Raw genomic sequence first — 26,153 nt, 5'->3', positions numbered from 1 at the left:
TCAGATGCTCAATGGTATTTTTATAAGACAATGTGCCCTGGACATTGGGAAAAAACTTCGTAAGATAGAGTGGGGAGTAACTACGAGTATCAGATACCTAGTCGAGATGGTATTCAAGGCCTATAACAACAGGGAAGACAAAGAAAGTGCCAGGCTGCCCTACTAGCAGCAAAGTACTGGCTAGGCCCCCTGAGAGGAGAAGATCTGTGGGCCCTAGCAGGGCCAAACCCTGGCCCCCACTGGGAAAAAAAGTGTGCATATTGTAAGAAAGTGGGGCACTGGAAAACAGAGTGTCCCAGGAAAAAGAGCGAGCAACAAGTAACAATACCAGGCCCCTCTGGTTGAAAATTCCAATCTGCTGTCGCTCTAAATCCAGCCACTCTTCTCCCCAGTCTGTCCGTGACTGTGTCCAAGTGGTAGACCTGACTGTATCCAGGTGGTAGACCTGATCTATGCCAGCTGCCCAGACCTGCAAGATCAACCTCTAGTGGAAGCTGGCTTAGAGATCTTTATGGATGAGAGTCGCTTCATAGAGTGTGGCCAATGGAGGGTGGGCTATGCAGTTGTCAGCTGCACTGAGGTCCCTGGAGCAAAAGCTCTCCAAAACGGAACCTCAGCCCAAAAAGCTGAACTGGTCGCCGTGATCCAGGCTTTCCGGCTGGCCAATTCAAGTGGGTGACCATTTACACAGACTACGAGTATGTATTTCCAGTTTTACATGCATATGGGGTTTTGAGGAAGCAGAAGGGGCTTTTGAATTCGGCCGGTAAAGAAATCAAACATGGCCAACAGATTTTACAACTCCTTGAGGCAGTGTTACACCCTGCTCTGGCTGTGGTACACTGCAAAGGACATCAGCAGGAAGATACAGCAGTGGCCCAGGGCAACAGAAGGGCCAATTTAGAGACCAAGCAAGCAGCAAGAACAATGACCTCAACAGTAGTGGCTGCCCTCTTTCCATACCCTAGCTTTGCCTCAAGCCACAGAAGACTCTGGGTACAGTGAAAAAAAAAACTTTATGTGGCCCATTAGTGGCAGCTCCAGAAAAAAGGATAAATGGTTCTGCACAAGGGGTGGGAGGGTATTCATCCCACAACACAGGATCCCCAGCATCCTAAAGCAGCTATACGAGGTCACCCACTATGGGCAGGAAGCGATGTATGATTGGGTAAAGGGACACTTTTTTGGCCAGAATTCACGGGCTGTTGTCAGAGACATTGTTGGGCAATGTGTCACCTTTCAGAAAAACAACTCCAAGACCTTCTTGGCAGTTTCAGAGGGGACCGAGTACGAACAATATACTCTGGGAGAATATTGGCAGATAGACTTCACTGAGGTGCCCCAGGATCCAGGTATCTGCTGGATGTTTGTAGACACCTTTTCCAAATGGGTTGAAGCATTACCCTGCAGAGCTGAGAAGGCCACAGAAGTTGCCAAAACACTACTGGAAGACATCATCTCCAGGTTTGGCCTTCCCCAAATTGTCGGGAATGAACACTATCTGAGGGTTCGAGTCCCTCTGTGGTCTGCTCAGGTCACACAGTTTATGGCCCGACAGCTAGGGATTAAGTGCCATCTTCACAGTGCCTGGAGACCCCAATCCAGTGGAAAAGTAGAAAGAATGAACCAGACTATTGAAGCCCCTCTGCCCAAATTTTGTCAGGAGACCAAATTAACATGGCTTAAGTCCCTTCCTTTGGCACTGTTTAGGATTAGGGTTGCACCTCAAACCAAACTTAAAGTAAGTCCTTTTGAGCTTATGTATGGGTGTCCCTTCCTCTGTAACTTTTTGGAGGGCTTAGATACTTTGGATTCTGAAGACACCCTGAAGACTGAGAACATGCATGAGCAAGGCCAGCTCACTATTAAACAACATCTGTGTTCTGTGGTGGGGGTGCTTGACTCTCTTCACAGGTATGCAAAGTGGCAGACTCTTTCACAACCTGAAGTCTCTCTCCACATTTCAAGGCCTGGGACCTGGGATGCTGCAGACCTGGCAGAAAAATGGAAGAGACCTCTTGAGGTGTTGATGTCAACCCCCACTGTAGCCAAGGTCCCTGAAAAGGGAGTGGGGATCTACCACTCCTGCATCAAATCAACTCCTACTCCTGATATCAACCAGCAGACCCTGCAAAACAGTAAAAATTGGCAGGATGGCTTTAGAGGATTTAAAGTGGTTGTTTAAGAGGAAACAGGCAACGTAGACAATTATGACTGTGCTATTCGATTGTCATCCCCTGGTGGCTATGCAAGTTGTTTTAGCCTTATTGGTAGTTATTTTTTGGCTTTATATGACCTGGTGCTTGTCTCCCACCTGACTCAATGACTGTCAGCTGGCTCCATTCATAACTCTGTTCACATTTGCACCCACCTGTGACCTTATATCCTGTTTATCTTTTATGTCTCTCTGGGGGAGAGACAGGGCCCCCAGGATGGCAGGATAACTGTCTCGTAAGTGCCTTGAACGCTTGGAGGATTACTGGGTCTCCTTTGCCCCCCGCACCAGACTTGGGACAATGTGGGGGCAGTCCCAGTCATCAGTTGCACCCAGGCATCCCTACCTGCTAGGGATACCACTGGACTCCCCGCACAATGGATCTCCCTCTAGGTCCATCTTTCATTCACTCCCATGTATAGGATTGACATTTCCTGGGTTGGGGGCTGAGCCTGCTCTATCTGTTGGAGGCCTGATGATCAGCAGTTTGATTCCTCTGGTTGAAGTGGGGACTTTGTTGGGCGGACTGTCTGGTGCCTCATTGACTGGAGCTAAAGCCCCAGACGGTTGGAGCGGGATGGCTTGTATCCAGGCTAATCTAACCAACCAAGTCTGTTGCACAGGGGCACCTACTGAGGGAAGATATCCAAGAATTTCCCAAGAAATTTTTATTTGCTCTCTAACTATTGCTTGCCAAACACATGGGGGCTACACCCCTAGACGCACTCAGTTACCTCCGAAGCATATTTATAATGCCACAGGAGAGAATAAAAAGCCCTGAACTTGCAGAGCAATGCTTGGCTCGAGCAGGCTAACACCACCCTCAATAACTGCACCGTCACTGAATCTTTTACGTACCCTTTTTTTAATGGGTATGTCTAGATATGTGATCCAGCTTATACCGCAATGGCCACAACCCAGCTTATCACTATCCAGGCTACGGATGGGCAGCTCCTTGTGTTGACCCTGTTGCTGCCACCGGTTGGTGCGCCCTGGGATTTTTGTCCCCCTTACGAACCAGTGTCTGCATATACTGGGCCTCCAGCTGAGCCTCAGGTTGTAGATGAAGGAGGGCACTGGGTTTGATCCTGACTGGGGCAGGTGCAGTAACAGGGCTGCTGGCCCCTTGGGGAGGATTTGCCTATCATAAAGTCACCCTCCATGATCTGACTTTGTCCATAGAAAGTATTGCACCATCCACTCCTCCAGCCGTTCAAGATCAACAAAAGAGCCTTGACTTTCCGGTGAGGGTGGTCTTAGATCATCTTATTGCTCTGGACTACTTGCTAGCTGAACAAGGAGGCATTTGTGCAGTAGCTAACACCTCTTGCTGCACTTACATCAACACCTCAGGAGAGGTGGAAATAAATGTGAAAAAGATTTATGATAAAGCTAAATGGCTGTACAGGTTCAACCGAGGCCCAACTTCACGGGATATCTGGGATACGGTAAAGTCTGCAATTTCAAGCTTAACATGGTTTCTTCCCCTTCTAGGACCCTTGGTCACCTTTGTCCTGCTGCTTGTATTCAGGCCTTGTTTGTTTAACCTTTTAGTAAAGTTTGTTTCCTCCAGGCTTCAGGATTTCAGCCCATCACTTGAGAAGAACAATACACAGGTTCCATGATGGTCCCTAACACTTCACTGTCTTAGCCTGAAGTTACAGGAGATGAGACCTCTGGCCCTAAACCCCTTTTAAGAATAAAAGGAAACTGTTAGATGGGGGACTGAAGCACCGTTCAGCTGTAGCTCACCGCCCCCCACCCCAGGCTCTGCCGCGGCTTCCCCCACTTTGTTCGCTGTCTTCGCAAACTGAGGCTTCTAACTGTGGTCTGCTCCAAGCCCACCGTCCTTGCACACCTCGGTCTCTAACCTTGGTTTGTTCTGAATGCAGATCTTTGCCCATTCATGTGCCAAGATCTTGGTGCATTGTGCAGATTGAGGGAATCGTGTCCTTACCTGACACTGGATCTGAGCATCACCGGAAGGGAAGACATTCTCCAGCACAAAGTTCTACCCAAGCCCCTTTGGAAAGTGAGAAGTCCCACAATGCAAACTTCTTATGAAGAGCGACTCAGCATGACTCAGCACCTGGATGTCCAAATTTGGGCATGGGAGGGCTCAGAGTGTAAGGTTTCAGGCACCAATCCCTGCCCCCTGGGGACCTGAGGACATAAAAGGTCTCCAATCCCCGGGGGGGGGGGGGGCGGAGAGCATGTGGCCTTTTGGTCGCTAGGCCACACATAGCTCCTTGTCTGCACAGACAATAAATTTGCCACTTTCTGTTTCCCTTACAATTGGCATCTATCTTACTTTGATCAGCTAATAGGATAGGACAAGAACCCATGTTTGGTTACACCTGGGTGGTGCGTGTGTTTAATGCACTCTGCTGCTAACCAAAAGATTAAATGCTTGAGTTCACCCAAAGGTACCTCAGAAGAAAGGCTTGGCAATCTATTCCACAAAACCAGCCTTTGAAAACCCTGTGGAGCACAGTTCTACTCTGACACACATGGGCTTATTATGAGTTGGAATGGACTAGACAATTGGTTTTTTTGTTTGTTTGTTTATCCTGCCTCTGTTGATGACCTGGGTGAAATGGGGCTCTGGGATGTAGCTGAGTGATCTCAATCCACAGTCTTCAAACTCCTGAAAATACCCAGATGTCAGAGATGCAACTCCCAGGTCCCACAGGTGTCTCAAGATTGGCCTGGTTTACTGAGAGCTGGGATGAGGAAGGAGCTAGGGAGTGTTGGGCAATCCCACCCTTTCCCAGGGAGGAGGTGTCTGGGCTTATTCACAGGGTGGGTCACCAGTGCTCTCAGCCAAGTCTGGTCACACCTGAGTTTCTCTCGGTGCTGTGGAAACAGCCAGCTCAGGGCTCTGTCCCTTCCTCCTCTTGTCTTTTATTGGGGGTCCTGGGCTCTCCTCTTCTCTGGGAAGTCAGAGCCTGAGTGTTCCCATTCCAGGAGGGTGTGCCCTCTAGTGCAAGGAGGCTGAAGGCCTGAGGAGGCAGCAGTAAGGGAAGAAGGGCAGGGCCAGGAGGCCAAGTCTGAAAGGGAAGGAGCTGCCAGCCAATGAGGGGTGAGCGGCCTGCACCCTGACCTGCCGGGGCTGGGACAGCACAGGAGCCACAGGTATTTCTGAAAGTGAATGAGTGTGTTTCTTCTTGAGAAGTCCTTTTCCATCTAGGGGACTGGACTCTATCAGGTTAGAATATTACACATGGTAGAGAAGATTCTCTGGTCTCCCCTCCTGGACCTTCCCTTCAAAATAAGAAAACTCTCTATTTTAAATGCTTCCAAATGAATTTGGTTCTACTTTTGTGCCGCACCCACTCCCCACCATTCTTGTCTCCGCTCTAGCCCTTCCCATATGAATTTGGATTTCTTGGTTCAACCACTCCGGGGTCTTACTTGCCTTTTCTATAAAAATGGGTGTTAAGGCTCCTATATCACAGAATTAACATTGGAATTAGATAAGATCACATGGGCCAGTGTCAACACAGGCCTTGCACACAGTACACACTCAATGGAATTGAATTGCCCAGGGTAATAGGAAGGGGTGTCTAGCCTCATTATCCAGTTGATGACCATTTGTTATGTGCTGGGGACTCTGAGATGCCTGTCAAGGCCCTGGCCCTCAGGACACTCATTAAACAGCGGGGGAAGCAGATGGGTGCACCACGTGGAAGGGTGGGTGCTCCAGCTGGCGAGTAAGCACAGTCTCTTTAATTGTCTGTGTCTCTCCCAGGGCTGCAGTCCACGCTGTCCTCGTCTGTGTCCTGGGACCACGTGAGGATGCTGCCATGGCTTCTTGTCTTCTCAGTTCTGGGTCTCAGGGCCTGGGGTGAGTTTTCTTTCACTGGATCAGAGGGCAAATGGGAAGGGTCATTCTTAAGTCTTGCCATAGGAATTCTTTAAGTGCTTGCCCTTAAAAAGAGAAAGAGTAGCTTTGCATTTAGGGCACAGGACTTGGAGTCTATAGGCCTGGATTCATATCCTTGCCCTGCCTATGACAATGATTTTAAACAAACTCTCAGCCCCTTTAAACCTTAATCTCCTTCCCCTATCTGATAATTGAGATAAGATTTATGACTTCCTAAACTTATTGTATAGGAAGAAAGGCCTGGTGATTTACTTTTGAAAATCAGCCAATGAAAATCCTTGGGTCATAATGGTCCAATCTGCACCCAATCACAGGGATGCCATGGGTCCTAGCGGCATTTCCTTCCATTGTGTTATGGGGTCACCATGAGTCAAGGGCAACTTGGCAGCAGTGGTCTTAGGCATTTAGTGCTGCTATAACAGAAATACCCCAAGTGAATGGCTTTAACAAAGAGAAGTTTATTTTCTCACAGTAAAGTAGGCTAAAAGTTCAAATTTGGGGCATCATCTCCAGGGGAAGGCTTTCACTATCAGCCTTCTCATCGATCTTCCCCCAGACTAGCAGTTTCTCTAGGCAGGGACACTGGGTCCGAAGGATGCACTCTGTTCCTGGCACTGGATTCTTGGTGGTATCATGTCCTCCTGTCTTTCTGCTCACTTCTCTCTTTTATATCTCAAGAGATTGCCTCAAGACACAATCCAATCTTGTAGATTGAGTCCTGCCTCACTAACACAACTGCCGCCCATCCTCCCTCATTAACATCATAGAGGCAAAATTTACAATATCTAGGAAAATCACCCAATACTGGGAATCTTTTTTTTGATACATTTTTTGGGGGACATAATTCAATCCATGACAGCAGTGAACAACAGCAATAAACTGATTGTGAGGTTTAAATGAGGTAACACATGTGAAGGACTTAGCACTTGGGTATTAGTGCAAATAAGTAGCAGCAATGATTGTATTTGTATTGTTATTACATCAATCGCGATCTAACCTAGGGTTTGAGTTTGTGCTTGTAAATAAGAGAAAGTCCCATGGCTGTAGGGGTGTCTTCTACACACCATGCCCATCTCCATAGTCCCTCACACAGAAGCACTGGCTAGCACATACCCCCAAAATATATCCTGGAGGAACTGACTTGATTCATGCAGGTAATTGGAATCCCTTCTCCAGCACTCTTCTCCGTTGCATTTATTTTTAGGTAGAGAGTTCCCCAAATGAGAGCTTCATGGTTTTGAAGTGTCGTGATACACTTTCAGATTGTTTTGCATCAATTGCATGTGTAGATGCAGCTCATGAGAAAAGGATAATCATCCTATTTAATTGGCTGTTTATATACATAAAATATTGCTATTTCACAATAATTTGGGGGGATTACCTGGAGTTCGTGCTGGCAAAAACAGCACATCTGCTGCTCCTGGAAGTGGTCCTTTACTCAGCCCAGAGGCGTTTCCTGGAGGAGGCTTGGGGATTTGGGGAGCCAGAGGGGGAGTGGAGTACAGCTTGTGCCTCTTTGATGGATGGTATTCGGGTTCTCTGAGAGCTGATGCAGAACAGAATGCTCTTTTGCAAGTGGTTCCTCCTGGAATGCAACACAAACTAAAGATCTCTCAGAGAGGCTTCAGTATCTGTTTGACAATGTTTCTCAGCTCATTGAAAAGGGCAAACTGGGCCTGAGTGATGAGGAGGCTTGGGGACTGGTTGGGCTTTCTCATGTGAACAGAAATGTGTCTCAGGTCTGCGAGCCACGTCGGGGCAAATGGGGTTGAGACCTGAGAGGGGCACGGGCAAACCAGCTGCACTGATTGTCCTACGTCTTTAGGGTAGAGGAGTGGTTCTGGGAGGGAATACAAACCCAGGGAAGGGAGAGACAGCAACGACACTCAGGGACTGCCTAGTCTGAGGAAGAAAGCCCATTCTCTACCCTCTGGGAGTCCTCTCTCTGAGGATGGGGAGACAAAGCCCTACCATAAGAAGCCCTCAGAGTGAGGGGGAGACACAGGCTCCCTGGGGGAGTTCTCAAGCCGAGGAGGTGATTTGGCCTCTCAGGGAACCCTTGGGAAAGGACAAAGGATGCAATCCAAGTCACAGAGAAAATTGTCAGTAAGCACAGTGCATATTGAGGGCATTAGTGCTGAGATGGAACAGAGAGAAGACCCTCCAGGGCTTTCCCTGGGATGAGTGGGTGACCAGGAGATGCTTCTTGAAGTAGGGCCTGGAGCAGAGCAGGGGAGAAGCAGAAAGATGGAATCTGCCCCAGGGAATGTTTTGGGATAGTGAAGCAAAGCATCTGGGCTCTTTTGGCCAGGGGCAGGCTCTGTTTTGAAGTGAGTGTGGGTGAAATAGGGTATGGAGGTGAGAAGGAAAGGGTGTGCATGCTTCAGAACCTTTCCTGGGGCTCTTTCACCATTGTGGGGCAGATACAACCTGAAGTGGCTAATGTGGCTTAGATGGGGCAGGACGTGCTATATGATGTCCCTGTGGTTCCCCCATAGATGTCTGCACCATGGTCTCTCGAAAGGAGTGGGGAGCAGAAACTGTTGACTGCAGCACCCACCTGACAATGCCAGTGGACTTCCTTGTCATACACCACATCCCTCGACTGGAGTGTCACGATCAGATAGTCTGCAGTCAGAGGCTGCGAGAGCTGCAGGCCCACCACATCCACAACAACAGCTGGTGCGATGTGGCCTACAAGTAAGAGGCTGGGCCTGGGCCTGGAGGCTACTGTTAAAGCTGCTCCTCAGCGTGCTTCTCCCATCCCTTCTCATCTCTGTCCTCCCCACTTTCTGGGTTGTCATTCTATTGATTTTCTATTGAATAAAATATTTAGAAATTCCAAATCTTCCAGAATTTTCAATGAGGTCCCTGACTGTGAGATACCTTAAAGGAAGCAGGGAAGGTTAAGTATTGCTAAATTTCTACGCCTCTCCGAATCGGTCACACAGCACATCACAGGTTACAAAAGGCTGTCACACGCATTAGTGTGTTTGCTCCCCTGAGAGCTCTGTGAGGTTGTAGGGCAAATGTGACTATCTCCATGCTACAGGCAAGGCAACCAAAGACTGCAAGGTTGTCTGATTTCCTCAAAGTCACACAGCTGCAAAGTTGTGGAACCCAAAGGGCTCAAAACTCTTTCTTTGCCCATTGCACCTTCCTCCACACCACATGTATGAGCTTTTACCTTGGTCAGGTAATTTTCTGTCTGTTACCCTAATGACCACTCTAGTGGACCCTATTGGTGGCCGGTAACACATGCTCTCGGCCTTCTACCTCTGACTGCATGGTTATGGCTTCCTGCCTCAAGTGTCCACTATACCTCTTTGCTTTTTTGCTCCAGTGCTTTTCTCTAAGTCCCTGATGGTGAAAGGGAGCTAATACTCCCCTAGGGGACAGGAGTAGGTGGATACATTCCTCAGCCTCCAGCTCTTCTGAGGGACAATTATAAAGTGCACACACATGGTCACCAGACGAAACTGAGCCCTGGTTGCCCAGAAGGGTTTCCTGGAGGGGGCTTGGGGATTTGGGGAGGCAGGGGGGCAGTGGAATGGAGCTTGTGCCTATTTGATGGCTGGTATTGGGGTTCTCTGAGGGCTGATGTGGAGTGGAATGTTCTTTTGCAAGTGATTCCTCCTGGGATCAGCCCAATTCTGCACACTTTGTTGGGTCTCTTCCTTCTGTCTCACTCTCCTTGCTTCCTCACTCTGGCTTCTGGGATCTTCTCCCCCCTCCCTTCCCCAAATAAACTGCCTGCATCCAAATCCTTGTCTCAGGTGCTACTTCATGAGAAGTCCATCTAAGACAGTCTCCCGGTGGTGAGAAATCAAATGAACAGATGTGTGGAGATAACATTTTGGAGGAGGGAGGAGAGCCACACTTAAAAACACGTGTGGAGGCTGAGAAGATTCTTACATTGTGTACAGGCTCCAGGACTTCTCTCAAACATGCAGAATAATTTATATAAAATTTGTGTGTCTGAACAAGGGAGGGGGGAGGAGGGAGGGAGCACAGGAGTGGATTTGTCTTAATTCTAAGCACTAGTATCAATGACTTGGTCTATCTGTTGTTTGGAAGGAGTTCATGCAAATTCCTTTCTGTGAACATGGTTTGAGTCCTTCTCCCTTTGGAGGATGGGTAAGTGATTTCCTCTCACAGGGAAGTGACATGATGCCAGGTATTAAACATGTATTTCCTTGCTCCACAGCTTCCTGGTTGGGGATGATGGCAGGGTATATGAAGGTATTGGCTGGAAAGTCCAAGGCTGGCACACCCAAGGCTACAGAAATATCTCTCTGGGCTTTGCTTTCTTTGGCACCAAAGAAGGTAATGATCATCCTGGCTGACCCTTCTTCAAAGAGTTGTCAGCACTCTTCACCCACTCCTTTGTTTCCACACTCTGCTGTTTCTCACCTTTCTCTGATGATTCACTCTCTCCTGAAATTCTCTTTTCCCTAGTCTTCCATGACATGGCATTCTCATGGACCTCATCGTGCTGCTCTGCTTTCTTCTTGGTCTTCATTGCAAGCTCCTCTTCCTCTAGTTGTCTCATAAGTGGATATATTGTCCAACCTTCTATCTGAAACCCTGTTCTCTTCCTGTTCTCTTCTAAGAAGGCTTGGGGCTTCAGCTCTTACCTCTATGTCAGTGACTAACATCCTCTTCTCCAGCCTGGCATTTCTACAGAGCCAGGCCATTACTTCCTGTCAGACATATCCTCCTCTTATCTCTCTTACTCCTAGGTTTTCCATACATTTTTTTAAACCATGTTGAAGCCTCCAGTTCCTGAAACCTCTTCCACTTTCTTCTGTCTATTGCTAACCCTAACCCTAACCCACTTCCACCTTACCGTAAATGTTCTAGGATCATGACATTGAATGTGTGCACCCTTTAACATAAACAAACCTCTTGCCCATATAGTTTCTCATTTTCTTCTCCCAGTACCCTTTCAGATAGTCAAGATAGTTATCATGATTGCTATTACACAAATGTGCAGCCTGAATCTCAGAGAGGTAAATGACCCAAGGTGACACAGCTATAAGGAGAGGAATCAGAAGAAGAGCCCATGTCCATGATGTCCAACTCCATCTGTTTCCAGCAGAGCAGAAGGCTGTTTATGTTCAGCCTGCTCTTATTTTCATTACCATTCATTGCAACCTGGGTATCCACTTGTTAGCTGCAGGATCTTGAGCAAATTACTTAACTTCTTGGACCTTCGAGATCCTCTTCATGAATAATGGGGGTAAATAATAGCATGTACTTCAGAGGTTTGTGGTGTCAATTAGATGAGTTAATCCAGGTAAAGGGCCTGGTATGTGCCAGAGGCCGCTACAGAAGGGAAACCCTCACCTGGCCAGGTGGGTGCTCCTGAGCATTGTGCTGCCTCTCAGCTCTTTCATGGAGAGAGGGAGTGAATGAATGAAGCCATAGCAAGTCCTATGGAAAGGTCTTCATCCTGGCTCACTAAGAGTTTTGCCCAAGCGGATCCTACACTTTAGTCTGTCTGACCTGAGAGAGGCTGCTCCCCTTTCTTCCCCTCCAGCAGCTATGCAGAGACTGGTAGGGCACCTCATTCTCCCCTCTCATAGCTCCCCTGAACTAAGGCCAGACCTCGGTTTCTCATAGATCTCTCTTCCAGGCCACAGTCCCAAACTTGCTGCCCTGTCAGCCATGGAGGGCCTAATCTCTTACGCTGTCCAGAAGGGCCACCTGTCATCCAGGTACTCTCAGCCACTTCTTGTAAAAGAAGAGAACTGCCTGGTGTCTCCACAGAAGGAAGGTTCAAAGAAAGGTAAGATCTTCAATCCCACCTTGCCCTCTCTCCAGGCTCACCCCCTACTAACCTCAAATGCCATTGGAAGTGATCCCTCTAGTCTGGCTCTTACTGGATATCTTCTGACAGGGAACTTGCAACCCAACTCTCTTCAGAGGGACGTTCCAGGACACCTCTTTATTCCTCAGATTCCTAGAATGCTAGAGCCGTGGCATTATTCCTGGTGGAACACATAGGCACTCATTTCTTTAATCATTCAACAGTTATTTACTGAGCACCTACTAGGCACTGAGGGCGTACACTCTGAGGGTATGCACAAAACACACAAAAATCCCTGCCCTCATAAATTTTCAATCTAGAAGGCAGAAAAAGTCAATAAACAAATACAATATGAAAATGTTTGGTATGTTATGTGGTGAAAGGGTTATGGAGAAAAAAAAGCATGGAAAGAGAATATATAAATACACATTTTATATATTCATGTCTGTATATACAAACACACATATTTCTGATTACAAAAACCAGAACAACACTAATATACTGAAGGTAATAAAAGGTAGATACAATTTTGGTCTTAACAAATAGCAACATCAAAAACAGTAAAGTTAATAAGTGCTTCCAGCCTTTTGTTAGATTTAATAAAGGTTTTCTTTCTTTTTTTATTAGCTGTATTATGTTAAAATGCCGAATAAATTTGATCTCTGCCTTTGGACGGATACTGTCAATATTAATGACCCCAGACATTGACGGAGAGGTGTATGGACTATAAATGACTCTCAAAGGCACATTTTCAGATGAAAATTAATCTGATTTCTCCATAGGACCCTGTCACATATGTGTACACATGCACGCACAAGCACTCACACGTGCGCACACACATAACAATCCTGAGGATAAATAAGTGTACTGTGTCCTTGGAATGAAATATCCATGTCCCCTCAGGGCCAATGCTCCCATTGTCCTTTGAGTTTCATTGGTCGTATCAAAATCTGTAGCTCTCTGGTTCCTGTCTCTTGACTCCAATCACTTGGCGCAAACATACCCCATTCCAACTAAAAAAAAACAAAAACAAAAACAACCTATCACCATCAAGTCAATTTCAACGCATGATCATATGTTACAGAATAGAACTACCCCATAGGGTTTTCCTGGCTGTAATCTTTTTTTTTTTTTTTTAATTTTTATTGTGCTGTTAAGTGAAAGTTCACAAATCAAGTCAGTCACTCATACAAAAATTTGTACACACCTTGCTATACACTCCTAATTGCTCTCCCCTAATGAGACAGCACGTTCCTTCCCTCCACTCTTTCTCCCTGGGTCCATTCGGTCAGCTTCTGGCCCCCTCTACCCTCTCATTTCCCCTCCAGACGGGAGATGCCAACACAGTCTCATGCGTTTAGTTGATCCAAGAAGCCGGCTCTTCAGCAGTATCATTTTCCACCCCATATTCCAGTCCAATCCCTGCCTGAAGAGTTGGCTTTGGGAATGGTTCCTGTCTTCGGCTAACAGAAGGTCTGGGGACCATGGCCTCTGGGGTCCTTCTAGTCACATTCTGACCATTAAGTCTGGTCTTTTTACAAAAATTTAGGGCCTGCATCCCACTGCTTTCCTGCTCCCTCAGGGGTTCTCTGCTGTGTTCCCTGTCAGGGCAGTCATCGGTTGTGGCTGGGCACCATCTAGTTCTTCTGGTCTCAGGCTGATGTAGTCTCTGGTTTATATGGTCCTTTCTGTCTCTTTGGCTCCTAATTACCTTGTGTCTTTGGTGTTCTTTATTCTTCCTTGCTCCATGTGGGTTGAGACCAATTGATGCATCTTAGATGGCTGCTTGCTAGGGTTTAAGACCCCAGACACGACTCTTCAAAGTGGGATGCAGAATGTTTTCTTAATGGATTTTATTATGGCAATTGACTTAGATGTCCCCTGAAACCATGGTCTCCAAACTGCTGCCCCTGCTATACTGGCCTTTGAAGCATTCAGTTTATTCAGGAAACTTCTTTGCTTTTTTTGATTTAATCCAGTTGTGTTGAGCTCTCCTGTATTGCGTGTTGTTTTTCCCTTCACCTAAAAAAAGCTTATCTACTATCTAATTAGTGAAAATCCCTCTCCCTCCCTTCCTCCCTCCCTTCCCCTTCTTGTAACCATCAAAGAATATTTTCTTCTCTGTTTAAACTATTTCTCCAGTTCTTATAATAGTGGTGCTTATAATAGTGGTCTTATACAGTATTTTTCTTTTTTGTATTTTTTAAAAATAATTTTTATTGTGCTTTAAGTGAAAGTTTATAAATTAAGTCAGTCTCTCACATAAAAACTTGTATACACACCTTACTACATACTCCCAATTACTCTCTCCCCAATAAGACAACCCGCTCCCACCTTCCAGTCTCTCTTTTCATGACCATTTTGCCAGCTTCTAACGCCCTCTACCCTCCCAGCTCCCTTCCAGACAGGAGATGCCAACATAGTCTCAAGTGTCCACCTGATGCAAGTAGCTTACTCCTTATCAGCATCCTTCTCCAACCCATTGTCCAGTCCAATCCATGTGTGAAGAGTTGGCTTCAGGAATGATTCCTGTCCTGGGCCTACAGAAGGTTTTTCGTCCATGACCGCTGGGGTCCTTCTAGTGTCAGTGAGACCATTAAGTCTGGTTTTTTTATGAGAATTTGGGGTCTCCATCCCACTGTTCTCCTGCTCCCTCAGGGGTTCTCTGTTGTGTTCCCTCTCAGGGCAGTCATCCATTGTAGCCAGGCACCATCTAGTTCTTCTGGTCTCAGGATGATGTAGTCTTTAGTTCATGTAGCCCTTTCTGTCTCTTGGGCTCGCAATTACCTTGTGTCTTTGGTGTTCTTCATTCTCCTTTGATCCAGGTGGGGTTGAGACTCATTGATGCATCTTAGATGGCCGCTTGCTAGCTTAAGACCCCAGGCGCCACTCTCCAAAGTGGGATGCAGAATGTTTTCTTAATAGATTTTATTAAGCCAATTGACTTAGATGTCCCCTAAAACCATGGTCCCCAAACCCCTGCCCCTGCTTCGCTGATCTTTGAAGCATTCAGTTTATTCAGGAAACTTCTTTGCTTTTGGTTTAGTCCAGTTGTGCTGACCTCCCCTGTACTGAGTGTTGTCCTTGCCTCCACCTAAAGTAGTTCTTATCTACTATCTAATTAGTAAATACCCGTCCCCCACCCTCCCACCCTCCCTCCCTCCCTCCTCTTGTAACCACAAAAGAATGTGTTCTTCTCAGTTTAAACTATGTCTCAAGGTCTGATAATAGTGGTCTTATACAATATTTGTCCTCTTGCACCTAATTTCACTTAGCATAATGTCTAGATTTCTCCATGTTATGAAATGTTTTATGGATTCATCATTGTTCTTTATTGATGTGTAATATGCCATTGTGTGAATATACCATAATTTATCCATTCATCCATTGAAGGGCACCTTGGTTGCTTCCAACTTTTTATTGTTGTGAACAGTGCTGCAATGAACATGGGTGTGCATATATCTGTTCGTGTAAAGGCTCTTATTTCTCTAGCATATAATCCAAGGAGTGGGATTGCTGGATCGTATGGTAGTTCTATTTCTAGCTTTTTAAAAAGGAAGTGCCAAATCGATTTCCAAAGTGGTTGTACCATTTTACATTCCCACCAGCAGTGTATAAATGTTCCAGTCTATCCACAACCTCTCCAACATTTCTTAGTTGGTGTTTTTTGGATTAATGCCAGCCTTGTTGGAGTAAGATGGAATCTTATTGTAGTTTTGAGTTGTATTTCTTGAATTGCTGACCATTGTGAGCATACCCTCATGCATTTGTTAGCAGCCTGAATGTCTTCTTTAATGAAGCACCTGTTGTCTTTTTGTAGTAGAGTTTTGCAGTGTCATGTAGATTTTAGAGATCAGGCACTGATCTGAAATGTCATAGCTAAAAACTTTTTCCCAGTCTGTAGGGAGTCTTTTTACTCTTTTGGTGAAGTCTTTGGATGAGCATAGGTGTTTGATTTTTAAGAGCTCCCAGTTATCTTGTTTCTTTTCTGCATTTTTAGTAATGTTTTATATACTCTTTATGCCACGTATTAGGGCTCCTAGCATTGTCCCTATTTTTTCTTGCATGATCTTTATTGTTTTGGATTTTATATTTAGGTCTTTAATGCATTTTGAGTTAGTTTCTGTGCATGGTGTGAGGTATGGGTCTTGTTTCATTTTTATGTGGATGGATATCCAGTTATGCCAACACCATTTGTTGAATAGACTGTCTTTTTCCCATTTAACTGACTTTGGGCCTTTGTTAAATATCAGCTGCTCATATATGGATGGATTTATGTCTGGATTCTCAATTCCATACCATTGGTCTATGTATCTGTTGTTGTACCAGTACCAGACTGTTTTGATTACTGTGGCAGTATAATAGGTTCTAAAATCAGGTAGAGTAGGCCTCCCACTTTGTTCTTCTTTTTCTGTAATGCTTTACTTATCTGGGGTCTCTTGCCCTTCCATATGAAAATGGTGATTTGTTTCTTCTTCTGATTAAAAAATGTCCCTGGAATTTAGAGTGGAATTGCATTGTATCTATAGATGGCTTTTGGTAGAATAGACATTTTTACAATGTTAAGTCTTCCTATCCATGAGCAAAGTATGTTTTTCTACTTATATAGGTGTCTTTTGTTTTCTTACAGTAATGTCTTGTAGTTTTCTTTGTATAGGTCTTTTACATCTCTGGTAATGTATTCCTAAGTATTTTATATTCTTGGGGGCTACTGTAAATGGTATTGATTTGGTGATTTCCTTCTTGAGGTTCTTTTTGTTGGTGTAGGGAATTCAAGTGATTTTTTTGTATGTTTATCTTGTATCGTGATACTCTGCTGAACTCTTCTATTAGTTTCAGTAGTTTTCTTGAGGATTCTTTAGGGTTTTCTGTGTATAAGATCATGTCATCTGCAAATAGAGACATTTTTACTTCTTTCTTTCCAATCTGGATGAGCTTTATCTCTTTATCTATCCTAATTGCTCTGGCTAGGACCTCCAACACAATGTTGAATAAGAGTGGTGATAAAGTGCATCCTTGTCTGGTTCCTGTTCTCAAGGGGAATGCTTTCAGAATCTCTCCATTTAGGATGATGCTGGCTGTTGGTTTTATATAAATGCCCTTTATTATGTTGATGAATTTTCCTTCTATTCTTATTTTGCTGAGAGTTTCTATCATGAATGGGTGTTGAACTTCATTAAATGCTTTTTCTGCATCATTTGATAAAATCATGTGGTTCTTGTCTTTTGTTTTATTTATATGATGGATTACATTAATTGTTTTTCTAATGTTGAACCATCTCTGCATACCTGGTATGAATCCCATTTGGTCATGGTGAATTATTTTTTCGATTTGTTGTTGAATTCTATTAGCTAGAATTTTGTTGAGGATTTTTGCATCTGTGTTCTTGAGTGATACAGGTCTGTAATTTTCTTTTTTTGTGGTGTCTTTTTTTACCTAGTTTTGGTATGAGGGATATGCTGGCTTAGTAGAATGAGTTTGGGAGCATTCCATCCTTTTCTTTGCTCTGAAATACATTTAGTACTACTAGTGTTACATCTTCTCTGAATGTTTGGTAGAACTCTGCAGTGAAGCCGTCAGGGCCAGAGCTCTTTTTTTGTTTTTGGGACTTTTTTGATTACCTTTTCAATCTCTTCTTTTGTTGTGGGTCTGTTTAGTTACTCTACCTCTGTTTGTGTTAGTTTAGGTAGGTAGTGAGTTTCTAGGAACTCATCCATTTCTTCTAGGTTTTCGGATATGTTCGAATACAATTTTTCATAGTAATCTGTTATGATTCTTTTAATTTCAGCTGGGTCTGTTGTGATAACACCCATCTCATTTCTTATTTGGGTTGTTTGCTTCCTCTCCTGTTTTTCTTTTTTCATTCTGGCCAATGGTTTATCAATTTTGTTATTTTTTTCACACAACCAGCTTTTGGTCTTGTTAACTCTTTCAGTTGTTTTCCTGTTCTCTAAGTCATTTAATTCTGCCCTAATTTTTATTATTTGCTTTCTTCTAGTGCCTGAGAGTTTCTTTTGTTGCTCTTTTTCTATTTGTTCAGGTTGTATGGATATTTCTTTGGTTTTGGCCCATTCTTCTTTTCGTATGTGTGCATTTCTTGATATAAATTGACCTCTGAGCACTGCTTTTGCTGTGTCCCAAAGGCTCTGGTAGGAAGTGTTTTCATTCTCATTGGATTCTGTGAATTTCTTTATTCCATCCTTAATGTCTTCTATAACCCAGTCTTTTTTGAGCAGGGTATTGTTCAGTTTCCAAGTATTTGATTTCTTTTCTCTGCTTTTTCTGTTATTAATTTCCACTTTTATAACCTTATGGTCAGAGGAGATGCTTTGTAATATTTTTGATGTTTTGGATTCTGGAAAGGCTTGCTTTATGACTTAATATGTGGCCTACTCTAGAGACTGTTCCATGTGCACTAGAATAGAAACTATACTTTGCAGCCATTTGGTAGAGTGTTCTATATATGTCTGTGAGGTCAAGTTGGGTGATCGTGGCATTTAGATCTTTCGAGTCTTTATTGAGCTTCTTACTGGATGGCTTGTCTTTCACCAAAAGTGGTGTGTTGGTTTCCTACTATAATTGTGAATCTGTCTATCTCACTTTTCAGTGCTGTTAGAATTTGTTTTATATATCTTGCAGCCCTGTCACTGGGTATGTAAATACTTAATATGGTTATATCCTCTTGGTAAATTGTCCCTTTAATCATTATTTAGTGTCCTTCCTTATCCTTTGTGGTGGATTTAACTTTAAAGTGTGTTTTGACAGAAATTGACATTGCCACTCCTGCTTTCTTTTGATCTTTGTTTGCTTGATATATTTTTTTCCATCCTTGGAGTTTTAGTTTGTATCTCTAAGTTTAAGGTTTGTCTCTTGTAGGCTGCATATTGTTGGATCATGTTTTTTTATTCATTCTGCAACTCTCTGTTTCTTTATTGGTGTATTTAGTCCATTTACGTTCAGTGTAATTATGGATAGGTATGAGTTTAGTACTGTCATTTTGATGCCTTTTTTGTGTGTGTTGTTGACAGTTTCATTTTTCCACTTACTTTTTTGTTTTGAGGAGTTTTTCTTTGTAAATTGTGTGTTCCTCTTTTTCATTGTAGTTGAATTTGGTTTTGCTGAGTATGTTTATCTCGGTTTTTATTTTGAAGTGTAGGGTTGTTAGTCTTCTTTGTGGTTACCTTAATATTTACCACAATTTTTCTAAGTATAAACTTAACTTGTATCTCCCTATATCACCTTGATTTCCTCTTCATATTGAAGATCTATGCCTACTTCATTTAGTTCCTCTTTAGTGATTATTGTCATCTTTTACATACTGACATCACTGATTCTCTGTTTTGAGTGTTTTCTTTTAAATCTTATTTTATTTTTGTGATTTCCCTGTCTGAGTTGATATCTGGATGCTCTGTTCTGTGTCCTAGTGTTGTTTTGGTATCTGATATTATTGATTTTTTAACCAGAGAAATGCCTTAATATTTCTTGTAGTTTTGGTTTGGTTTTTGCAAATTCTCTAAGCTTGTGTTTATCTGTAAATGACTTAATTTCACCTTCATAGTTGACAGTTTTGCTGGATATATGATTCTTGGCTGGCAATTTTTCTTCTTCAATGCTCTATACCTGTCATCCCATTGCCTTCTTGCCTGCATGGTTTCTGCCGAGTAGTCTGAACTTACTGATTCTCCTTTGAAGGTGACTTTTCACTTATCCCTGGCTGCCCTTAAAATTTTCTCTTTATCTTTGGTTTTGGCAAGTTTAACGATAATATGTCTTGGTGACTTTCTTTTGGGATCTACCTTGTATGGAGTTTGATAAGCATCTTGGATAGATATCCTTTCATCTTTCATGATGTCGGGGAAGCGTTTTGCCAGAAAATCTTCAACAATTCTCTCTGTATTTTCTGTTATCCCTCCCTATTCTGGTATTCCAATCACTTGCAAATTATTATTCTTGATAGAGTCCCACATGATTCTTAGGATTTCTTCATTTTTTTAAATTCTTTTCTCTGATTTTTTTTCAAATATATTGGTGCCAAGTGCCTTATTGTCCACCTTCCCAATTCTGCATTCCAATTCCTCAATTCTGCTCCTCTGACTTCCCCTTGAGTTGTCTAATTCTGTAATTTTAGTGTTAATCTTTCGAATTTCTGAATGCTGTCTCTCTATGGATTCTTGCAACTTATTAAATTTTTCATTATGTTCTTGAATAATCCTTTTAATTTCTTCAACTACTTTGTCTGTGTGTTCCTTGGCTTTTTCTGTGCATTGCCTGATCTCGTTCCCAATGTCACTCCTGATGTCTTGAAGTGTTCTGTATACTAATCTTTTGTATTCTGTATCTGGCAATTCCAGGAATACATTTTCATCTAGGAGAGTCCTTGATTCTGTTTTGTGAGTTTGTTGAAGCAATCATGGTCTGCTTCTTTATGTGATTTGATATCGACTGCTGTCTCCAAGCCATCTATAAGTTATTGTAATAATTTATTTTATGTTTGTTCACTGTGTCTTATCTTCTTGCTTTTTTTGTTTCAATATACTCAAATAGGCTACTAGGGTGTGCTAACCTGATTGATGGAGATTTCAAAGGACTAATGTCCTTTTACCAGATGGTTAGAGCTGTTACCAGGTATATGAGCCTAGAAGTCCATTCACTATTCTTGTATAGATTCAGCTCAAGTGTCCCGACAGTTGGTCACCTGGTGTGTGGTGTAGGCTCTCACTTACTGTCTTAGAGGAGTAGTGGTGTTGGTTGTATGCACTGATTTCTGATAGCAGCAGGGGGTCACACTCCAAGGAGGGCAGGGTGCTGACAGCCTTCCCCCAAGTGTCAGTAAGGAAGGAGCATCTCTGTTCTTTAGAGTGCTCTGGTGGATGGGCTCTGTAGCTGTACCTTAGGAACCCAATGCTTGTACATGTAAAGATTAGTAGGTACCACTATCCTCATACCCCTTTAGCTGGTGGCTAGGTGGCTTGGATGGAGCCTCAGCCCTCAGGTCCCTGCTGTGGGTAGGTGAGGGCTCTGTTTAATAGGCAGAGCGGTATCAGACCTCCAAAACCTACCTCACCACCACATAGCTGAAACAATTACAGTTAGATCTCTAACAGATTTGCCCTTGCATTATAATAGCCACCTGGTTCCATGTGGGGTTGACAGTCAAAGTCTGTGGATCGTTTATGTCTGGACTGGAGCTGCTTCTGCTCTGAGTTTCCAGTTTAGGGGGGTCGGGAAAGTATTTTCCCCCATTTGTTAATTTGCTCCTTCTCCCAGGCCAGGAGAATGAGTCAGAGAGAACCCGGCACTTTCTATCTCAGGCCCAGGGAATTCAACTGCTAATGAAGCCGGCTAGGATGGGGAGGGATCAGATAGATAGGAGAGAGTACTTTCTAAAGAAGGAGCTATTAGGTCCATGGGGTAAGTTAGACAAAATCACTTATCTTGTGTTGAGAGCTGCTGTTTTATCTCAGATTCCAGAGGTGTGTGTAGCCTGTGTGTGCTGGCTGGTCCCCGCCAAGATTGCCCTGGGGATTAGGGCTGCGTCCCACACTTGCCTTCTTTAGCTGAAGCGGCTTTGTTCTAAACCCTACAGCAGACCCATGGCTGTCACACCAGGAGGTTGGGGTGCGGGCACTTTGTTTGCCTTCTTTCTATGAAGCAGCCACTTCCTAAACACTGCAGGCAGCCCTGCTGTAGACATGCCACAGGGTCAGGGGTGCACTTTTTTGCTTGCCTTCTTTCACTGAAGCTGCTGTGTCTCAGGAAACTACCATCAGCCCTGCCGCTGCTGCACTAAAGAACGGCACCAAGGAATTGGAGTTGAGCCACTGCATGGGTTTGGCAACTCGTCACTGCTTCTGCTCCGTCTCTCAGTCCCCTGTCACTCAGATTGACTCCTTAGTTCTGTGTTTGATGCTCAGGGTTCGTAGATTATCATATATGTAATTGAGTCACTTGTTTTTTCGGATCTTTGTTGCAAGAGGGTTCAGTGGAAGCTTCTGACTAGTTAGCCATCTTGGCCCCCTTGGCTGTAATCTTTATGGAAGTACATTAGCAGGCCTTTCTCCTGTGGAGCCGCCAGGTGGATTTGAGCAGCCAACCTTTAGGTTAATAGTTAAGCAGAAACTATTTGTGCCACCCAGGGCCCTAAGTGGCCATTCTGAGAGCTGCTGGGCTCTCCTGAGTCCCACAGTCAGGGTCAGGCCAGGTTGCCCAGAGAGTGGTGGGGATGTTGGGGGGAGACTGAGGAATATGTTGGCCTTTGGTAGTAAGGTGGTTGACAGATGGGTGGGCAAAATGAATCCCCCTCTGTGTTTTTTGTACCGCTACAGCTTGCCCCAGTGTTGTTATGCGGTCTGATTGGGAGGCCAGGGAGTCCCATTGTGCCAAGATGAACCTCCCATCTAAGTATGTTATCATCATCCACACCTCTGGGCGGACCTGCAATGTGTCTGATATGTGCCGCCGGCTGGTCAGAGATATCCAGTCCCACTTCATGGACAGACTCGACTCATGCGACACTGGGTATAAGTAAGTGGGCCTGAGGACACGTGAGTTTCTTTCCCCTTGGGTCCAGAAACTTAGTGTTGAAGGGAAAGGGAAGGGGAATGAATATATACTGAGTGCTCACCATGTGAGAGGTGCTTTATGTATGGTCACATTGGCTAGGGTGTGGTGGGGAGAGGTGGAGGAATTTAAGAAGTCAATGGAGGTTAATGGTTAATGACTAGGATGCAGGACTAGATAAGGAAGGGCATTTGGGAGATACAGCTGGCAAGCCTTTTTAATGAGTGGATGAAGCAGATGAGCTGATGATCTTATTCCTGTCTGGGTCAATGGGTTGTTGGGTGATGGTGCCTTTTATGAAGATGGAGAGCCCAGAAAGACGGGAACAGGTGAGGTAGAAGGCAGGTCCAGTGTGGACACATGGAGTTTCATAGATGGCAACTGAAGCTGAGGAAGGGGATGGGTTAGTCCTGGGAGAATGTGCTGAGTGAGAAGAGAAAAGGGCTTAGGGCAGTATGCTAGGGAACTTAAGGAAAGGGAACAGAAAGATGATGTGCAGAGGAGGGAGGGGGGAGGAGTCAGAGAAGAAGAAAGCCAGGCGAGTGCAGTGTGATGCAAGCTGCGGGAGGAGCATGTGTGGAGAATGTGAGAGGGGCTGACAGGGTCAAATGTGAGGAGAGGTCAAGTAAGGTAATTTTGGGAAAATGTACATTGTATTTAGTGGTAGGGAGGTCACTGGTCACCTTGGGGGAAACGGCTCAGTTGGTGTGGTAGAAAAAGGCCAGGTTGTTGGGACTGAAAGTCGTGACCCTCTTCTTTATAGACAGTGGGCTACTTATGGACAGCAGTAGTGTGCTGGGTCTGGGTTGGCACCTACGGCTCATGAAGGAATTGTTAGAGATTCAGGAATTTTGCAAGTCAGATGTTAAATCATTGGTAGCCTGAAATCAGCCATGGCAGGAATATTTACACCACAGTAATCAGCAAACATTATAAATCAGGGGCTTTCCCCCTCCCCTCCTGCCCCGTGAGCTGGTTTATCAGCACACCACTGGCAAGGACTCTGTTTTATTTGTCTTTTTCACTCAGTGCTTATCACCCAACAGATAATCAATGTCTGATGAGTAAAGGCATGAATGAATAATTGGATAAGTGAATGAAACAATTTCTGATTCCCAGAGTACCTCTCTTGCATGCTGATCTCCATCTCCCCTTGCTTCTCCAGCTTCCTCGTGGGCCAGGATGGTGTCATCTATGAAGGGACAGGCTGGAATGTCCAAGGCTCTCACACTGCTGGCTACAATGACATTGCCCTGGGAATTGCCTTCATGGGTACCTTCACAGGTCAGTAGATTCTTTGGGTAGTAGGAGTTATTGTCTGGTGTTTGAGGGAGAATGTCTGAGAGACATGAAAGACAAAGGCATCAGAGACATGTTAGTGCCTGCCCATGCTGGATTTACCCGGCTTCGAACTTGGCATTTAACTGAGTGTGACCAGAGGTGACTCTCAAAGACGAGTGCACACCCTAAATCTACCTCCTTCACATCCGGCCAGATGTCTCTCTTTTCTCACACCCAAAGTACACATGGATCAAGCAGACATGATCTTTGTGCATATTTTTAGTGAGGTCAGCAAATGCAGCTCTTGTTTTGGTTACCATGGCAACAACGTGAGGCCACTCTGCCTTATTCGCCAAAGCCATGAATAATCCCCTCTCTCGGCACACTGTGACTTGTCATTGCTCAGAGTTCTTGCCCAGAGTTTGTTCAGACTCAGGGGCCTTTTGATGAACCTCTGGGAAGAGGAGGTCATGTCACCGGGGTTCACTTAGGCTATACTAAAAAGGGCATTGGGTTGGGCTGTGTGGGTATGTGACCCAGGAATATACCTGGAGACAAGACTGGGGCATTGGGACTGGGCATTTGAAGGGTACAGAAAACACCTTGGGCTAACCCAGGGTTTATCAACCTTAGCACTGTTGACATTTTGGACCAGATAATTCTCTGTTGTGGGGGCTGTACTGTGCATTGTGGTATGTTTAGCAGTACCCCTACTTTTACCTACTAGATGTCCATAGCGACCTGCTCTCCCCCGCCCCTGCAATTTAGACTACCAAAAATGTCTCCAGACATTGCCATTTGTCCCCTGGGAGCCTAAATTGCTCCCAGTTGAGAACTGGGAGTTAAACTAGGCTAATAAAGGCTTTGAACATCCCTAGAGTAATTGTATCCCAGGCTCTGACCTTTTGATTCAGGTTTCTCCGGAGGTGCTGTGAAAGACTTATTTAATTTAAGTTTTTTAGTAAGAAGTTTGGTACCAAGGAATCTGAAGTCTTGACCTGGTTTTATGCCTGTCTACGGGGTGGTTGGAAACCCTGGTGTGTAGTGGTTAAGAGTTCAGCTGCTAATCAAAAGGTCAGCAGTTTGAATCCACCAGGCACTGCATGGAAACCCCACGGGGCAGTTCTACTCTGTCCAATAGGGTCCCTATGAGTCAGAAAGGACTTGATGGCAATGGGTTTGGTTGGTTTTTTTTTCGTGGGATGGTTGCCAATGCTGGACTGTGCTAGCTTGGTGATAGTGATGGTGGTAGTGGTGGGGGAGGGGGGTTGTCAAGAAGTCTGTCCTGGGCAGAGAACTCTGGGATCAACTGTCCTGTGACCAAAGCCCAGCTGTGTTTTGCAGGAACTGCACCAAATGCTGCAGCACTGGAGGCTGCCCAGAGCCTGATCCAGTGTGCTGTGGACAAGGGATATTTGACTCCCAACTACCTGCTGGTGGGACAGAGTGATGTTGAGAACACCCTGTCTCCTGGGAAGGCTTTGTACAACATCGTTAAGACCTGGCCTCATTTCAAGCACTGAGGAAGGCCATGCTCCTTCTAGCATTGCTCCCCTCGACTACTGGAGCTCCCTATCCTCTCTCTCACCCTGCTGTGTGCCCTCTCCCCACCAGCCCCATCCTGTCCTCCTTTCTGAGGCTCGCATGATTATGTCCCTCATGCTCATTTTCTCCGGTGGCCCCCAAACCCCACAGCTGAGCAGCCTTCTGAGTCTGGGCCCAGATGCTCTGTCTCTTATCTTCCTTTCCCCCGGACACCCACCTCCTCAGCCAGGTGAGATGAGGGGCCGGTCTCTGTTTTACTTCTCTTTCCCGCTATACTTGTCCCTCTGCCTGGTGTCTGCCCGCAGCTCCGACCCCTCATGCAGGACCCAGATTCATGTCACCAGCCCCCTCCCCTCTGCTTACGGAGTGACTTGTACATATTTGGATGCAGCCCTTATTTAAAGGATCTGTGATTGTTTATAAGCATGTCTTTTTCTCTGCTGGGTGGTGAGTGTCTGGAGGGTAAGGACTATGTCATCTCTGCACCCTCAGTGCCTCAGCAGTGTCTGGAATTTAATACAGATGTTTAAAAAATAAATGAATAAATGAATGAGTGGATCCAAATCTCTGCTCACCTTTCCTCTTGGCTCCATCATCCCCTCTGGGGAGGCGGCAGCCTTCCTGGACAGCCCCCATGTCTGGCAAGATCCTCTCAGATCCATTCCCTCCCACTGTGAGACTCGGCTGCCCCTGGTGGCCTGCCGGTAATGGCAGTTGTGTCTCCAGGGTCCTGTCTCCCTACCTCCCAGAGCTCCCTGAGGGCAGGGACATGAACGCCCTCTAAGAGCGTGTCCACACAAGCTGCTTAGGGCTGCTCCCCTGCCCTCTGGGCAGGCTTGGCGTTGGGCTGGGTG

The 26,153-nt window shown here is 45.1% G+C and overlaps 1 protein-coding gene across 1 annotated transcript; it reads left to right on the top strand.

The window, feature by feature from the left end:
- The first annotated feature begins 3,121 nt into the window (after positions 1-3,121).
- On the top strand, positions 3,122-25,372 carry LOC100668838 (peptidoglycan recognition protein 4). Its single transcript, XM_064279987.1, has 9 exons — positions 3,122-3,196; positions 3,398-3,459; positions 7,678-7,769; positions 8,591-8,801; positions 10,309-10,427; positions 11,740-11,892; positions 22,239-22,437; positions 23,639-23,757; positions 25,099-25,372. The coding sequence occupies exons 1-9, from the start codon at positions 3,122-3,124 to the stop codon at positions 25,275-25,277; spliced, it is 1,209 nt and encodes a 402-aa protein (XP_064136057.1). The 3' UTR covers positions 25,278-25,372.
- Positions 25,373-26,153: the final 781 nt, after the last annotated feature.

This window comes from Loxodonta africana, chromosome 3, assembly GCF_030014295.1.
Source record: "Loxodonta africana isolate mLoxAfr1 chromosome 3, mLoxAfr1.hap2, whole genome shotgun sequence".
NCBI lineage: Eukaryota > Metazoa > Chordata > Mammalia > Proboscidea > Elephantidae > Loxodonta > Loxodonta africana.
Note: the sequence above shows the minus strand (reverse complement) of the source record. Positions and strands in the feature narration are given on the sequence as shown.

Coding starts and splice junctions, on each gene's coding strand:
- LOC100668838 (XM_064279987.1), top strand. CDS start 3,122: ATGGCCACAACCCAGCTTATCACTATCCAGGCTACGGATGGGCAGCTC. Junction 7,770..8,590: donor TCAGCTCATTGAAAAGGGCA/AACTGGGCCTGA, acceptor GTCCCTGTGGTT/CCCCCATAGATGTCTGCACC. Junction 8,802..10,308: donor TGGTGCGATGTGGCCTACAA/GTAAGAGGCTGG, acceptor CTTGCTCCACAG/CTTCCTGGTTGGGGATGATG.